This window comes from Coregonus clupeaformis, chromosome 19 (assembly GCF_020615455.1).
Source record: "Coregonus clupeaformis isolate EN_2021a chromosome 19, ASM2061545v1, whole genome shotgun sequence".
NCBI classification, from domain to species: domain Eukaryota; kingdom Metazoa; phylum Chordata; class Actinopteri; order Salmoniformes; family Salmonidae; genus Coregonus; species Coregonus clupeaformis.
This window is the reverse complement of record NC_059210.1, coordinates 37,433,252-37,450,726: the sequence shown is the minus strand read 5'-3', so window position 1 is coordinate 37,450,726 and position 17,475 is coordinate 37,433,252. Positions and strand designations below refer to the sequence as shown.

Here is a 17,475-nt window from a genome sequence, read left to right as displayed (position 1 = left end):
ATTTTACCCTTATTTTACCAGGTAAGTTGACTGAGAACACATTCTCATTTAAGTGAAAGAGTGGTGTGGAGCCTTCATCTCTTTCCTTCTCCGAACAACTCGGCAGAACAACTCAGCAGAACAACTCGGCAGAACAACTCGGCAGAACAACTCGGCAGAACCGTCTGTGTTTTTGGCGACGGTCTTCGATTGTTAAAATGAAACCAATGAGATAGTGAGATTCAGAGTCATAGAAGCCATTGGAAATCCATGTCACAGAACATCACATTTATTGAAAGATTCCTAGTTTTATCGAGAGGGTGCCCTTGGTGTGCCTGTGTAATGTATCATCTTTAAAGCAGGGTCGCTGTGGGAGCTCGTCCTGGGTCCTGAGCAGTTGATTTGGAGCGGGAGTGTGGCACAGACACCCCAGCCTAAGGCTATGGGTCATCTTTCATCGTTTAAACGGAAGGAGCATCCTCTCCTCTCCTCCTGTCTGGATCTGCTGCCCAGCTAAGATGAGAGATAACAGAAAGCCCCTACCGGCAGACCTAGGTTCAAACGCTATTGGAAATCTTTCAAACACTGAGTGTTTGCTCTGGTCTGCATGGAGTGGCAGATGTGCAGGGTTTACAGTTTTGGTACTATTCTAATCTTTCATTAAGCCATGCAAGCTCAATCAAGCACTGATTCATTATTTCAAATTATTTCAAATAGTATTTGAACCCAGGTCTGCCTAACAGTGGTGTTGGAAGAGACTGTTTATCACGCACTCCATTGAGTCAGTCTCTCCAAGGACCACACCCCGAGCAGAGGCACTGACCATTAAGTCTGTTCACAAGCTTTAGCCTAAGCGGAAGGAGGGGAGCGTGGTAACAGCGTTGGTAGGCTATAACCTTGGTTGCAGGTCTTCTCTCCTTATCATTTATCTTCATTGACAGGATAAGGGGTTAGGGTGGGTAACACTGAGTTAGCTCTACAGTATAGACACATTAACAACATGACATAGCCTACAGAACTAACCACAGTATACAGACCAATTCGCTGTACTCATAATATTTAGGAGAACTATCGCCTTATGGTGAGGATAGCCCAGTTGCAATCCCGGCTTCAGACGCAATCGTTAGGCAAGGGCAATTTAAGTGTAGGAAAGGATTAAACAGCGACCAGTAAATACAGGTAGTAGTGTTAATCCCCCGCACAGTACCCGCAGCTGGACAATTTTCCGACAGCTTCTGGAAAGAAATGCTGTCGGCATGCTCAACCGGTGTGGCTCATTCAGCCGATAGAAACGTTCAACCAGTTTTCCCCACTAAGCAACGAGTTGGAGTCAGCACCAGAGCCTTCTCAGGCCTCTCCTCCACCCGTTACGGGGTCTGAGCCGTTGAAGCCTCCAACCATTAGCACTGATAAATTGAAATACCTAGTCATTGGCAACTCCTTTACCAGCAATATTAGACTTAAAATGAATCATCCAGCGATCATATATTGTTTACCAGGGGGCAGGCTATCGACGTAAAGGCTAATCTGAAGATGATGCTGACTGAGGCTAAAACTGGTGAGTGTAGAGTGTATAGGGATATTTTTATCCACGTCGGTACCAGAAATGTCAGAATGAAACAGTCAGAGGTCACCAAGCGCAACATAGATTGTAACTTTGCTAGAAAGATGTGTCGGCATCGAGTAATTGTCTCTGGCCCCCTCCCTGTTTGGGGGAGTGATACAGACTCACACAACTCAATCGCTAGTTGAAAACTGTTTTCTGCCCCTCCCAAAATAATGCATTTGTAGATAATTGGTGCTCTTTCTGGGACCCACCCACAACCAGGACCAGCCTGCTGGACTCCATCCTAGCTGGAGGGGTGCTCTCATCTTATATATCAACATAGACAGGGCTCTAACTCCTCAATGAGATTTACATTCACATTTTAGTCGACGCTCTTATCCAGAGCGACTTACAGTTAGTGAGTGCATACATTATTTTATTTTTCATACTGGCCCCCCGTGGGAATCGAACCCACAATCCTGGCGTTGCAAACGCCACGCTCTACCAACTGAGCTACATCCCTGCCGGCCATTCCCTCCCCTACCGTGGACGACGCTGGGCCAATTGTGCGCCGCCCCGTGGGTCTCCCGGTCGCGGCCTGCTACGACAGAGCCTGGATTCAAACCAGGATCTCTAGTGGCACAGCTAGTACTGCGATGCAGTGCCTTAGACCACTGCGCCACTCAGGAGTCCACACAGGGTGCAAGCCAGGCTGCAGGCTGTTTACAGCATGCCAGCTTAGTGGAGTCTGTCCCTAGAACAGTCAGTGTAGTCAGCTCAGTTTTCTCCATTGAGACCGTGTCTGTGCTTTGATCTAGGTCGGGCAAAACTAAACATGGCGGTGTTCGCCTTAGCAATCTCACTGGAATATAGACCTCCTCCATTCCTGTCATTATTGAAAGAGATTGTGATAATACCTTACATCTCAAAATAGGACTACTTAATGTTAGATCCCTCACTTCCAAGGTAGTCATAGTCTATGAACTAATCACTGAACATAATTACATGAACTTGATGTGATTGGCCTGACTGAAACATGGCTTAAGCCTGATTAATTTACTGCGTTAAATGAGGCCTCGCCTCCTGGTTACACTAGTGACCATATCCCCACGCATCCTGCAAAGGCGGAGGTGTTGCTAACATTTAATACTGCGTTTTTGTCTTTTGAGGTTCTAGCCATGAAATCTATGCAGCCCACTCAATCACGTTTTATAGCTACTGTTTACAGGCCTCTTGTGCCGTATACACTGTTCTTGACTGAGTTCCTGTAATTCCTATCGGACCTCAGTCATGGCAGATAATATTCAAATATTTGGTGACTTCAATATTCACATAGAGAAGTGCTTTCGGAGCCATCATTGCCACAATCATATCCTGCATCTAGTTTTGTCCCATGGAATAGATATTGTGGATCTAAATGTTTTTCATCATAATCCTGGACTATTGAACCACCATCTTATTACATTTGCAATCGCAAAACAAATAATTTGCTTAGACCCCAACCAAGGATTATCAAAAGCCGTGCTATACATTTTGATACAACCCAAAGATTCCTAGATGCACTTCCAGACTCCACCTACGCAAGGACGGAGTACAAAAATCAGTTAATCACCTAACCAAGGATCTAAACTTTACCTTGCGTAATAGCCTGGATGCAGTCGCACCACTAAACCCCCACCCCTCAAAAAAAAACTGTCACAATAAACTAGCTCCCTGTTATACAGAAAATATCCAATCCCTGAAGCAAGCTTCCAGAACATTTGAGCTGAAATGGTGCTCCATCAAATTGGAAGTTTTCTGACTAGCTTGGAAAGACAGTACCGTGCAATATCAAAAAGCCCTCACTGCTGCTCGATTAGCCTACTTTTCCAACCTGATTGAGTTATCAGAACTCAGGATAAGACCCAGATGTAGACAGTTTGAATCACAGATGTTTATTAACAAAATAGGGGGCAGGCAGACGACAGGTCAAGGGCAGGCAGAGGTTGGTAATCCAGGGCAGAGTCAGTAAGGTACTGAACGGCAGGCAGGCTCAGGGTCAGGGCAGGCAGAGGTCAGTAATCCAGGGCAGTGTCAGACAGAGGGCTGTGAGACAGAGGTTTAATCCTTGATACATGAAAAGTGGGATGTGTACGGAGGGTGCGGGGCAACAGAAGACGAACAGCAGAGGGGCTAAGGATCTTAGAGATGGGGAAAGGGCCGATAAAAAGGAGGGAAAGTTTGCAGATCCTGAGTGGACAGCCATACCCTCTGCCCGAGACGATAACGGGGAGCCGGGGTCCAGTGGCGGTCCGCCTGTCATCGATACCTGGAGGTGGTCTTGAGAAGAGCAGACCAGGCTCTCTTCCAGGTACGGCGACAGCGGCGGACAAACATCTGGGCCGAGGGTATGTTGACCTCTTGCTCTTGCTCAGGGAAGAGCGGGGGCTGATAACCCATCGAACACTCGAAATGCGAGAGACCAGTGGCTGGGCAGGGGAGAGTGTTGAATGCGTATTCTACCCACACATGTTGTATGGTAATATTTTATGTATCATTAAGGAAAATGTTGGGAAATGTCAAAGATAAAATATAGTAAACATGATTGACATTTTATAAGTCCAGATGCATGTCTAAATAAGGAATATAGTCAATACAATGTGTAAACATGCTTTGATGAATGTATGTATTTTATTTTTTAAAGTATCTGAGCCATGCCACCAATATAATGAGATAAGGGAAAGAGGCAAAAGCGCCCATGGCCTTTTGGAGTAAACAACATGTGTTATTGGACTTTCAAAGATAATAGTGGCGTGGCAGTTAAAGATGTTAATCAGTGATCTTAAGGGGAGTAGCTTTGTAAGCTATGTATACATGACTGTGCATTTGTGTGTGTATATAAGAGATCTCTAAGCCAAAGAGAGACAGCCGTTCCATGGAGTGGCTCGGCTTTGTTACGCAATAATGAAGTCTAATTTCTGGATTCACAAGCTCCAGTCTCTTGAGAGATATTTTTGAGTTGACAATTTTTTTGTCAAATATTTGGCGAGCTTGCCAGGAGTTGAAAAAAAGGGACCAGAGACGGTGTACATCTGCAGTTATGAAACGGCTTGGACGGACCATACAAACAAAAGCGGCCGCTTTTAAAAGGTAAGCCAAGTTCTTACTTATATAGTATAAACGTTTGTGTGGTTCGATCCAGGGCACGGCATCAGCTGCAGAAATACCAAGTAGGTCTCTCCAAATTTAAGAACCAGAAAATTAGAGACTGGGAGCTTTTGAATTTAAGAATACATGTCGATGTCACTCTGTTGTTCGTCTGAACCGTCTGTTCAATTGATTTGATTCATTTGATTCATTTGATTCATTTGATTCATTTGATTCATCCTGCTGATCGCTCTGTCTGGGTCATTTCGGCACGGGCGGTTGTCCATCTGGTTGAGCGATCAGACAATAACATGTTAAGTCCTACGAATACCGCTATAAACGTGTCGAGGAAGTGTATCATTTATAGGCTGCTTAGGTAGGCGAAATCCTGTGCAATACTGCTTATTTTCTGTGTCGAGGAAGTAAATCAGAGAAGAAGGGAAGAATTTACAGGTCGCTTAGGAAAGCGTAGTAAAAGTCCAGGTGTGTCGAGGAAGTGTATCACCTAGGGGGCTAAATAAATAGAAATCCTGTGGATACCGCTTTGGAGAGCTAAAATTAGCGCTCCAGAGGGCTGAACGGGCAGGTGGCTAGCTAAATTTGGGACCTACGGTTACCGCTCTAATGAGGAATTCATTGTTAGAGGTCTGCTCGGGTAGGTGGGGCGTTATCCTGTGTTGTGGTGATGCCAAAGTTAGGCAGGGTCGATCAGGTAAAAAAGTCAGGTCATTCTGAGTAGGTGAACGGGTTAAACAGTCACTAAGGCTTCAAAATATAGAGAAAGTGTTAAATAGAGTAGGTCTGATCATGTGGATGAGTGGTTTGCTTGGGCTACTGTGAGTCATTAAACTGTCTGATTCATTTGGGCACAAGTGGCTGCTCATCTGTGTGAGTGAGAATAATAAGAAATCCTGCAAGTAAATAGCCTTTCTGTAAGGAAAGGAAATATATTTGAGGTCGTTTGAAGCTTCTGTCTGATGGAGAAAGGGCGTGCCTAATCTCACATTAGGAAAGAGAAGAATAAATGGTGCGTGGATATTCATTGACCAACTGAGTGTAGAAAATTCACGTTACCAGAATGGGTAGAATAAATCCTGTTGGAGGAACAGGTCACGTGTACCGGTGTGATCACATGATGTCTATGCATTGTATTTTGATCAATCTTTTAGGGTATGTTTCTGACATTATATTTAGAAACTTTAGAGGTGATGTAGTATTATGATAAATTGACTACAGTAAAATAATAACTGGGATAGGGTTAACATTCCAAATTTGGGCCCTTTGATAGAATAAAATATTCCTGTAGGTTATACAAATAGTAATTAAGCGTGTTTGAGAACAACATTGTATAAATATGGAATAAGAGTGGTATAAATGGTGTAAATGAGTCGCACTCTGAAGTTTGAATGATGAGATATAGAGGTGTGTATGATAATTATATATACATGATCTAGTTCTCGGGTAAAAGAGAGTCGTACTTGCTTGACTGTATCGAGCTGAAAGATACGTGACGCCACACTCACTGCCATTCTGGACAACATGGATATCTTCCTGGAGATTGTGACCAACCCAGATGGCTACTACTACACCCATAATACTGTGAGTTCCTAACATCAGAAATGGGTTTTTATCATTACTAATCCATCCACTGATCCTCTGTAATGGCAGATCTGATGCTTCATTGAACAGCGCCGGAGAAGATGGCTGCCGTTTTACAGCCCTCTAACCAATTGTACTATTATGTGTGTTTTTCCGCGTTATTTGTAATTTATTTTGTACATAATGTTTCTGCCATCGTCTCTTATAACCAAAAAGAGCTTCTGGATATCAGGACAGCGATTACTCACCTCGCATTGGACGAAGATTTTTTCTTCAACGAGGCGGCCGCGAAGGATATCATACAGACACCCGACAAGGCCCAAATCCCCGTCATTCGCGTGAGGAAGAGACGGAGATATCGCGGACGCAGATCCGGATGCCTTGTAAGGATCCGACGGCGAGCGAGTAAACTGCCTCTTCCATCAATCCTATTAGCCAACGTTCAATCTTTTGAGAATAAAATGGACGATTTAAGATTACGGTTATCCTACCAACGGGACATTAAAAACTGTAATATCTTATGTTTCACGGAGTCGTGGCTGAACGACAACAATGATAACTGTCATGAGCCCTCTCACTCCACCGGGTTACCACCTTAATTGGTTTCCACTATCTTCCACTCTGCTCACCTCCCTCTCTCTACTCAGCCTAACTAGCTCCACCTGTCCCTGCTCTGCTCGGCTCTAATTACTCTGCCAGCTGCGCTGCATTACCCACTAACCTCTCCCAGTATTTAAGGCCCTGTCTTTCAGCTCTCCGGTGTCAGATCGTCTGCAAAGCTCACACCCGGAACCTGTTTGCTCGCGCTTCTGGCTCACCCTGGTTTTGTGACCCCGGACCTGCCTGTTTATTGGATACTCTTCTGCCTTAGGAGATCCAGACCTGCTTCTGCCATTACGACTCCTGACTACTCTTCAATCCCGGTAACTCTGACCAGCCTTCTGCCTTGCTACTACGTATTTTGGATTCCCTTGAACTGTACTGCTGCCTGGTTTCATTCCGCCCTGTTGTGTCTGTGTCTCCCCCCCCCCAGGACTTCTGGACCACCCACCACCGGCTTCATAGGACGCATCGCTGCCACTGGGGGGGGCACAGACCCAGCGCTTTGGACGGGATCCCTGTTACCCCTGGAGCCTTCATTCACTCCCTACTTCCCTTCCCTTAAGTTTAATAAACTTTCTGGTGTGACGCAATTGTGGTCCTCTGGTCGTCTGTCTGAATCGTGACAGATAACATTCAGCTAGCAGGCTATACGCTACATCGGCAGGACAGAACGGCTGACTCTGGTAAGACAAGGGGTGGCGGTCTGTGTATATTTATAAACAACAGCTGGTGCACAAAATCAAATACTAAGGAAGTCTCGAGGTTTTGCTCGCCTGAGGTAGAGTATCTTATGATAAGCTGTAGACCACACTATTTACCAAGAGAGTTTTCATCTATATTTTTCATAGCTGTCTATTTACCACCACAAACCAATGCTGGCATTAAGATTGCACTGAATGAGTTGTACAAGGCCATTAATCAACAGGAAAACGCTCATCCAGATGCAGCGCTCCTAGTGGCCGGGGACTTTAATGCAGGGAAACTTAAATCCGTTCTACCTAATTTCTACCAGCATGTTAAATGTGCAACCAGAGGGGAAAAAACTCTAGACCACCTTTACTCCACACACAGAGACACATACAAAGCTCTCCCTCGCCCTCCATTTGGCAAATCTGACCATAACTCTATCCTCCTGATTCCTGCTTATAAGCAAAAACTGAAGCAGGAAGCACCAGTGATTCGGTTAATAAAAAAGTGGTCAGATGACGCAGATGCTAAGCTACAGGACTGTTTTGCTAGCACAGACTGGAACATGTTCCGGGATTCTTCAGACAGCATTGAGGAGTACACCACATCAGTCACTGGCTTCATCAATAAGTGCATCGATGATGTCGTCCCCCACAGTGACCGTACGTACATACCCCAACCAGAAGCCATGGATTACAGGAAACATCCGCACTGAGCTAAAGGGTAGAGCTGCCGCTTTCAAGGAACGGGACTCTAACCCGGACGCTTATAAGAAATCCCGCTATGACCTCCGACGAACCATCAAACAGGCAAAGAGTCAATACAGGTCTAAGATTGAATCATACTACACTGGCTCTGACGCTCGTCGGATGTGGCAGGGCTTGAAAACTATTACAGACTACAAAGGGAAGCACAGCCGCGAGCTGCCCAGTGACACAAGCCTACCAGACGAGCTAAACCACTTCTATGCTCGCTTCGAGGCAAGCAACACTGAAGCATGCATGAGAGCACCAGCTGTTCCGGATGACTATGTGATCACGCTCTCCGTAGCCGATGTGAGTAAGACTTTTAAGCAGGTCAACATTCACAAGGCCGCAGGGCCAGACGGATTACCAGGACGTGTACTCCGAGCATGTGCTGACCAACTGGCAAGTGTCTTCACTGACATTTTCAACATGTCCCTGACTGAGTCTGTAATACCAACATGTTTCAAGCAGACCACCATAGTCCCCGTGCCCAAGAACTCTAAGATAACCTGCCTAAATGACTACCGACCCGTAGCACTGACGTCTGTAGCCATGAAGTGCTTTGAAAGACTGGTCATGGCTCACATCAACAGCATAATCCCAGAAACCCTAGACCCACTCCAATTTGCATACCGCCCCATCAGATCCACAGATGATGCAATCTCTATCGCACTCCACACTGCCCTTTCCCACCTGGACAAGAGGAACACCTACGTGAGAATGCTATTCATTGACTACAGCTAAGCATTCAACACCATAGTGCCCTCTAAGCTCATCACTAAGCTAAGGATCCTGGGACTAAACACCTCCCTCTGCAACTGGATCCTGGACTTCCTGACGGGCCGCCCCAGGTGGTAAGGGTAGGTAACAACACATCTGCCACACTGATCCTCAACACGGGGGCCCCTCAGGGGTGCGTGCTCAGTCCCCTCCTGTACTCTCTGTTCACCCATGACTGCATGGCCAGGCACGACTCCAACACCATCATTAAGTTTGCCGATGACACAACAGTGGTAGGCCTGATCACCGACAACGATGAGACAGCCTATAGGGAGGAGGTCAGAGATCTGGCCGTGTGGTGCCAGGACAACAACCTCTCCCTCAACGTGACCAAGACAAAGGAGATGATTGTGGACTACAGGAAAAAAAAGAGGACTGAGCACGCCCCCATTCTCATCGACGGGGCTGTAGTGGAACAGGTTGAGAGCTTCAAGTTCCTTGGTGTCCACATCACCAACGAACTATCATGGTCCAAACACACCATGACAGTCGTGAAGAGGGCACGACAAAGCCTATTCCCCCTCAGGAGACTAAAAAGATTTGGCATGGGTTCTCAGATCCTCAAAAAATTCTACAGCTGCACCATCGAGAGCATCCTGACTGGTTGCATCACCGCCTGGTATGGCAACTGCTTGGCCTCCGACCGCAAGGCACTACAGAGGGTAGTGCGTACGGCCCAGTACATCACTGGGGCAAAGCTTCCTGCCATCCAGGACCTCTATACCAGGCGGTGTCAGAGGAAGGCCCTCAAAATTGTCAAGGACTCCAGCCACCCTAGTCATAGACTGTTCTCTCTGCTACCGCACGGCAAGCGGTACTGGAGTGCCAAGTCTAGGTCCAAAAGACTTCTCAACAGCTTCTACCCCCAAGCCATAAGACTCCTGAACAGCTAATCATGGCTACCCGGACTATTTGCACTGCCCCCCCACCCCATCCTTTTTACGCTGCTGCTACTCTGTTAAGTATTTATGCATAGTCACTTTAACTCTACCCACATGTACATATTACCTCAACTACCTCAACTAGCCGGTGCCCCCGCACATTGACTCTGCAACGGTACCCCCCTGAATATATAGCCTCCCTACTGTCACTTTATTTTACTTCTGCTCTTTTTTTCTCAACACTTTTTTTGTTGTTGTTTTATTCTTACTTTTTTTTTTTTAAATAAATGTACTGTTGGTTAAGGGCTGTAAGTAAGCATTTCACTGTAATGTCTGCACCTGTTGTATTCGGCGCATGTGACCAATAAAATTTGATTTGATTTGATTTGATTTGATTCATTCATCCATTCCTTGTCAGCTAGAGTGAATGCGCATGGAGTCTTACCAAACCATTGAATATGTTGACCTTGCATGTTCCACAGAACTGTATGTGGCGTAAGAGCAGGAAGCCCAACCCTGGCTCTTCCTGTGATGGAACTGACCTCAACAGGAACTGGGATGCTGGTTTTGGAAGTAAGCTATGTCTTCTATCGGCTTCTTGAACGATGCTCAACACATTCTGTTTAAAATTGCATAAACTGTCCACAAAAAAGTTTGTCTTACTACAGCCTTTCCCAAACCCGGTCCTGGGGACCCCAAGGGGTGCAATTTAGTTTTTTGCCCTAGCACTACACAACTGATTCAAATTATCAACTCATCATCAAGCTTTGATTATTTGAAACAGTTGTGTAGTGTTCGGGCAAAAAAAACTAAATGTGCACCCCTTGGGGTCCCCAGGATGCTGCCTTATTTAATTGTCAGGATTAAATACGTTGTTGTGTTTTTTTGTTGTTGAGAAAATGATCTCCTCCCCTATGGTGACTTACAGTTTCAAAGGAAGTGTGTCAATGTTGTGGTTGGACTGTCCCTGGCGTGATGTTGGTTGTATTCCACTCTGTTTCCCTAGCCGCCGGCTCTAGCAGTAACCCATGCGATCAGACTTACTGCGGGCCCAAGGCTCACACGGAGTCTGAGGTCAAGTCCATCGTGGACTTTGTCAAGTCTCATGGCAACCTGAAGGCCTTCATCGACATCCACAGCTACTCCCAGAGGATAATGTACCCCTATGGCTACACTGCAACCCCCTGCAAGGACCAGAGAGAACTGGTGAGTCTGGCAGAGACAGTCTTCCTACCTTCCCTTGACCGTTAGCCATGTCTCAGTCATTTGTGTTTTGTATGTGAGGCAATAATGCACTTTATATCATCAAACAGGGTACAACTGGTTTTGCTTAAGGCCTTTGACAGGTCAATTCAAGGTCAAGCTCAGTATACACAAAAAGGAAACGTTTTGCCATCGAACATGACCTTAAATTGTCAAAAGCTGTACAGGTCTCTTGACGTTATTTTACATTTCACCCACAGCACGACCTGGCTAGGAAGGCCATCACTGACCTGGCTACCCTGTCTGGAACCTCCTACAGACACGGCAGCGTTATGACCACCATATGTAAGTGACGGGCCACTCACTTTCACAAAAAATACATGAAAGGCTACTTCTTAGGCTCAACACAGCCACAACAAGGTCTAATACAGGAACAATGTATACAAATAATGTGCTTATCTTCCATTAGACCGAGCCAGTGGCATCACTATTGACTGGTCCTACAACCAAGGCATCAAATACTCCTACACCTTCGAGCTGAGAGACACTGGTCTCTATAGTTTCATCCTGCCAGCCAATCAGATCCTTCCTACAGCCAAGGAGGCTTGGCTGGCTCTGATGGCCATCATGGAGCACACCAAGGACAACACCAACTAGAGGGGTCACCATGACATCTACAATTGTGTATATATATATATATATATATATCTCTATGATACGATCATGTGAACGCCTGTGTAAAACAAAGTTATGCTTTTCTGTACTGTTGTAGATATTCAGTATGTAGCTCAAGCTGATGATACCATGAAGTCCACAAGAGTGCACTAGAAATCATGTCAGTAAAATGGACCAATGAATGAATACGTGAGACCTTCGGTCTTCTGTTGTCTAGTTCATTTAATTCACGTTTTCAAACACTACGTGACATAAAAAAGGCTCAACAAAATGACCAGTTCGCATCAGAATATACATTGTGCGTTTTATTTAATATAGAAAAACTAAACTGAGATCAACCAGTTTAATGGATGGAGCGTAATGGACAGAGCTAATGTGTTTATTGTCAGGAGTTGAAATGACAGGCTTCTTGCATCTGGTTCACACACACAAACAGGCCAGACTTCAGCCTCAGAAAGGTATTGCACTCCTCAAAAGCCCACTTTTTACAGTAAATGCACTTTTTAAAAAGACCCTGCAATTTATCTTCACCTCAAAAATAGCCAACAAAGAAAATACAACAAAGTTTACAACATCATAAAGCACAAATACTGTTTCACATTTTCACGTGGATCGGACGTATCAAGGTGCTCCTCTTGGGGTAACCATGACTACCACCCCATAATGCCCTCCTCCACCATGATGATGCTTCATCATAGGCTGCATGACATATGCCTTCACCAAATCTTATGAGAACACACACACAAACATGTAGTGCTTCTGAGCCTCTCACTTCATATTACATGTGGTCCTCTGTAGCTCAGCTGGTAGAGCACGGCGCTTGTAACGCCAAGGTAGTGGGTTCGATCCCCGGGACCACCCATACACAAAAACAAAAAAAACAAAAAAAATGTATGCACGCATGACTGTAAGTCGCTTTGGATAAAAGCGTCTGCTAAATGGCATATTATTATATACAACTTCCTCATGTGTAAATCCAAATTATGCCTCTCACCAACCCCATGTCAGGCAAAGATGCACAGACAATAAAATGTTCATGACAAACGCAGCTAATATATATGACAATTCCAGTAGAATAAAAAGCAGGAAAAAGTTACGTGTACATATATTAGTGTCAGAACAAATTCCAGTTAATTTAGTAGAAAGAAATACACTGTGTAGAATGGGGGTCCAGATTAAATGCAGATCAGAGGGACTAATAATAGTTAAGGAAGGGGTATGTCCACAGAAGGTAACGGGGAAACCATCATCACATTAGTAAACTATTTTGGTAGAAGGGCCGCGGCTTTTGTGGAGCGACGGGTAACGGTGCTTCGAGGGTGACTGTTGTCGATGTGTGCAGAGGGTCCCTGGTTCGAGCCCAGGTAGGGGCGAGGAGAGGGACGGAAGCAAAACTGTTACATTGATGCTGTTGACCCGGATCACTGGTTGCTGCGGAAAAGGAGGAGGTCAAAAGGGGGGTGAGTGTAACCGGTGTGAAATGGCTAGCTAGTTAGCGGTGCGCGCTAGTGGCATTTCAATCGGTGACGTCACTCGCTCTGAGACCTTGAAGTAGTTGTTTCCTTTGCTCTGCTAGGGCCACAGGCATGTGGGAAAGTACCACAAACGAGGCAAGGGATAGCATATTTGAGATTTCGAGGTAACGAAGCATGTTGGGGGTGATGGAGTGGTAGCAGTGCGGCTAAGGAAAAGCCTAGGGGTTTAAGTCTTATGGGATTTTATTTTGTTTTATGTGCGCTGAATTGTTAGAATAGGAACAAGGAAAAGGGAAACACCAGAGTAATGTCAAATAGATTATGAGCAAAAATATAGGAATGTTAAAGTAAAACAATTGGGTTATATAGTTTGGGAGAATTCGAGGGAGAATGTGAAAATAGGGGGTGTTTAAACAGATAGCCTTTGGAATACAGGGACCCCTCAAAGAAAAATCTATCAGGCATTAGATAGAAATGGGTATTAAGAATGAGTGATGAAACATAATGATTTGTCATGTAGACAATGTTAATAGGGATGTTTTGGATTGGAAATTAACTCAACTAAACTGTTATGATCTGTCCTTTCCTGAGGTTACTACGGATGGTGTCGTAATGCATAGCAGAAATAATTCGGTCCAGAACGGTGTAAACCTCAATAAAAACCAAAAACCCTCTACCCGGCTGAAGAGGAACAACAAAGGCGGTGAAGACGTTCCTGTCCGACACCACCTCTGCCAGGAGACCTGAATCCAGCATCAAATCAAAGCAATCAATTGCCTTCTCTTTTGTGCCTTTTCTCTCAAGAATGTGACAGGAGTCCATGTGGAGTGAGCAGGAGGAGAGAGGTCTATGCAAATGCAACGTTCTTCCTAGTTTGGGTATACTGGTTTGCAAATGGACAAAACAGAATGATGGTGAAGGTGGGGCGGTTCAGGTGTGACATTGGAATAGGGACATTGCCATGGGTAATCCAAGATTAACTATGAAGCTATCTGAAGAACATAATGAAGACGCCAGAAGATTGAGTGCCGGTAGAGGAAGGGACTGTTAGTTGAGGTAGTATGTTGATTAAGGAGGTATTACACTACTAAATTTATAGTAATTTGGACTAGGAATGCATTAAGATACTGATCTGTTGTAATTCTCGTTATGAGGAAGTTAATGCTAGAATTATTATAACATAAATATACATTCCGCCAGTGTCAATATGTGCCAAGGTGAGAGTTTTAACTTTGAATGATGGAACAAAGGTGACTAACTAAGAATTGTCATTCCAAAGTTGTTTTGGGTAATTAATTTGATTATGATTGTAAATTATAAGTGGACTGATTGATCTGAATAAGTTATTAATATTAATGCTTAGTGATGTTGACATTGCAATTAATGGATTAGATACTGATATTGATTATTTTGATTGTTATAATACTTGTGATATGGGTGAAAAAGGTTATGTAAGCTAAAGATATTGACACCATTCTTAACATGTCCTAGATATTATTGTTAAGACAAAGTTGCATATGTTGATGTGATAGGATACTAACACATATATGGGAAATGCTATAACTAAACAAAAGTGGGGAACAATGTTTATAAAGAAATACACCCAGTTCAGGGAGCTCCAGGACAGTAGGTAAATGAATATGGGACATTTTGGGAATTTGGGAATCCTGAATGTTTGTATGAAGTTGTTCCTGGGGGTGGATGGGCCTGCCATGGTTACAAAGCCTAATAGAAAAACTTGGAGGTTAATTTAGAGGAAAACCTTCCAAACTTGTATCCAATACCTGACTGGGCTCTGGGTCCTCATCAGGATGTGTCACGGTTTCGGCCGAGGCTGCTCCTCCTCCTGGTTCGGGCAGGCTTCGGCGGTCGTCGTCCCCGGAGTACTAGCTGCCACCGATCTATGTTTCATGTTCGTTTGGTTTTGTCTTGATGTTGTACACCTGTGTCTTGTTAGTCCTCGTTAGTGTCCTATTTAGTTCTCGTTGGTTGTGTGTGTCTTTGTGTGTGATTGCGCTTCTGTTTCGTGTTGGAGCTACTATTTCCCTCCAGTGTTTTGGAGAGGTTATTTTGCACATGTTTGTGCGCCGTTTGTTTGGTCGCCTGTGTGCGCCGTGTATTCGCCTTCGGGCTTATTGTGCTTTTGTCTTTTGTGAATATTGCACTAAAGCCTTTGGACTGAGCCTCTGCGTCCTGCGCCTGATTCATACACCACACCCACCTTCAGCACCCGTTGACAGAATCACACACCATAATGGAATCAGCAGGATCGGCAGTGTTGCCTGTGTCGCTCGAGGAGCATATCCGTGGGCAAGATGGCCAGATAAGACAACTGGAGACCGCTCTACAGGACGTAATCAACACCTTGCACCGATGGGAGGCCAGCAGGGTACCCACACCTCCACCTACCCTGCCCACCCCATCGGTCGGTCCACCAGTCCCAGGTTCGGAACCCAGGGGGATTCGGCTCTCGCTCCCGAGGGCGAATGACGGAACAGCTGCCGGGTGTCAGGGGTTCCTCCTGCAGGTGGAGCTCTACCTGGCCACTGTACACCCGGTGCCCTCGGGACACGAGAGCGTTTCCGCCCTCATCTCCTGTCTCACGGGCAAGGCGTTGGAGTGGGCTAACGCCGAGTGGAGGAAGATGGACGCCCACACCATCTCCTACGCCGAGTTCTCCCGTCGCTTCAAGGCCGTGTTCGACCATCCACCTGAGGGCAAAGCGGCGGGGGAGCGTCTAGTCCACCTGAGACAGGGGGAGGAGGAGCGCACAGGCGTTTGCTTTAGAGTTCCGGACTCTAGCGGCGGACGCAGGGTGGAATGAACGGGCCCTCATCGACCATTTTCGATGTAGCCTACGGGAGGACGTTCAGCGTGAGTTGGCCTGCAGGGATACCCATCTTACCTTCGACCAGTTGGTCGATATGTCCATCCGTCTGGACACCCTGCTGGCCACCCGTGGACGTCCCGAGGGGGGTCCTTCCATTCCGCCCTCCGGCACCTCCGAGCCGAGCCCTATGGAGCTCGGGGGTGCCGGCGCTAGAGACAGGAGGAGGAGGAGCCCGAGGGGGTCTGTCTCCTGCACCAAGTGCGGTCGTGGAGGGCACACTGCGGCCAGGTGCTGGGGAGGGTTCTCCGGGGGAGAAGACAACAGGTCACGCACTGGGGGGGCCTCCCAGGTGAGTAGACGTCCCACTTACCCAGAGCTTTCTGTTGCGCACTTTTGTATACCTGTTTGTTTTCCACAGGTTGCACCTCATTCCCAGCATAAGGCGCTAGTAGATTCAGGCGCAGCTGGGAATTTTGTTGATCGGAAGTTTTGTTTAGATTTAGGGATCCCTCTCCTACCTGTTGAAAACCCTTTTCCCGTTCATGCCTTAGATAGCCGCCCGTTGGGGTCGGGGCTGATTAGGGAGATCACAGCGCCACATAGAATGTGTGCGCAGGGGGGTCATGAAGAGACTATACAGCTGTATCTGATCGACTCTCCTGCGTACCCGGTGGTGCTGGGAATTCCCTGGTTAAGCACCCATAACCCTGCTATTTCGTGGCAACAGAGGGCTCTCGATGGGTGGTCTGCTCAGTGCGAGGGGCGATGTCTGGGTGTTTCCGTGGGGGGCGACTTCGGTGGAAAGTCCAAACCAAGTGCCCGCACTGCACATTCCGCCTGAATATGGGGATTTAGCTCTCGTGTTTAGTAAAACTAGGGCGACACAGTTGCCTCCTCATAGACAGGGGGATTGTGCGATTGATCTCCAGGCAGGAGCAGCGCTCCCACGGAGCCATGTGTATCCTTTGTCTCAAGAGGAGAGAAAAGCTATGGAGACTTACATAGCCGAATCTTTGAGACAGGGATACATTCGGCCCTCCACTTCTCCCGCCTCCTCAAGCTTCTTTTTTGTGAAGAAGAAAGATGGAGGGTTGCGCCCGTGCATTGATTACCGTGGTCTCAATCAGATTACTGTGAAATACAGTTATCCACTCCCTCTGATTGCGACCATGACGGAGTCATTACATGGAGCACGGTTTTTCACAAAATTGGATCTCAGGAGCGCGTATAACTTGGTGCGCATAAGGGAGGGCGACGAATGGAAGACAGCGTTTAGTACCACGTCAGGTCATTTCGAGTATCTGGTCATACCATATGGGTTGATGAATGCTCCATCAGTCTTCCA

General features: G+C 46.1%; 1 protein-coding gene and 1 pseudogene across 1 annotated transcript; one reads left to right on the top strand and one right to left on the bottom strand.

The window, feature by feature from the left end:
• The window catches only part of LOC121531212, a 232,302-nt pseudogene that overhangs the window by 156,208 nt on the left and 58,619 nt on the right, over positions 1–17,475 (bottom strand).
• LOC121531236 (carboxypeptidase A1-like) lies at positions 6,191–11,829 on the top strand. The gene is made up of 5 exons (XM_045205127.1): positions 6,191–6,250; positions 10,430–10,520; positions 10,954–11,153; positions 11,411–11,495; positions 11,620–11,829. Exons 1-5 carry the CDS (start codon positions 6,191–6,193, stop codon positions 11,805–11,807), a joined length of 624 nt encoding a protein of 207 aa, XP_045061062.1. The 3' UTR covers positions 11,808–11,829.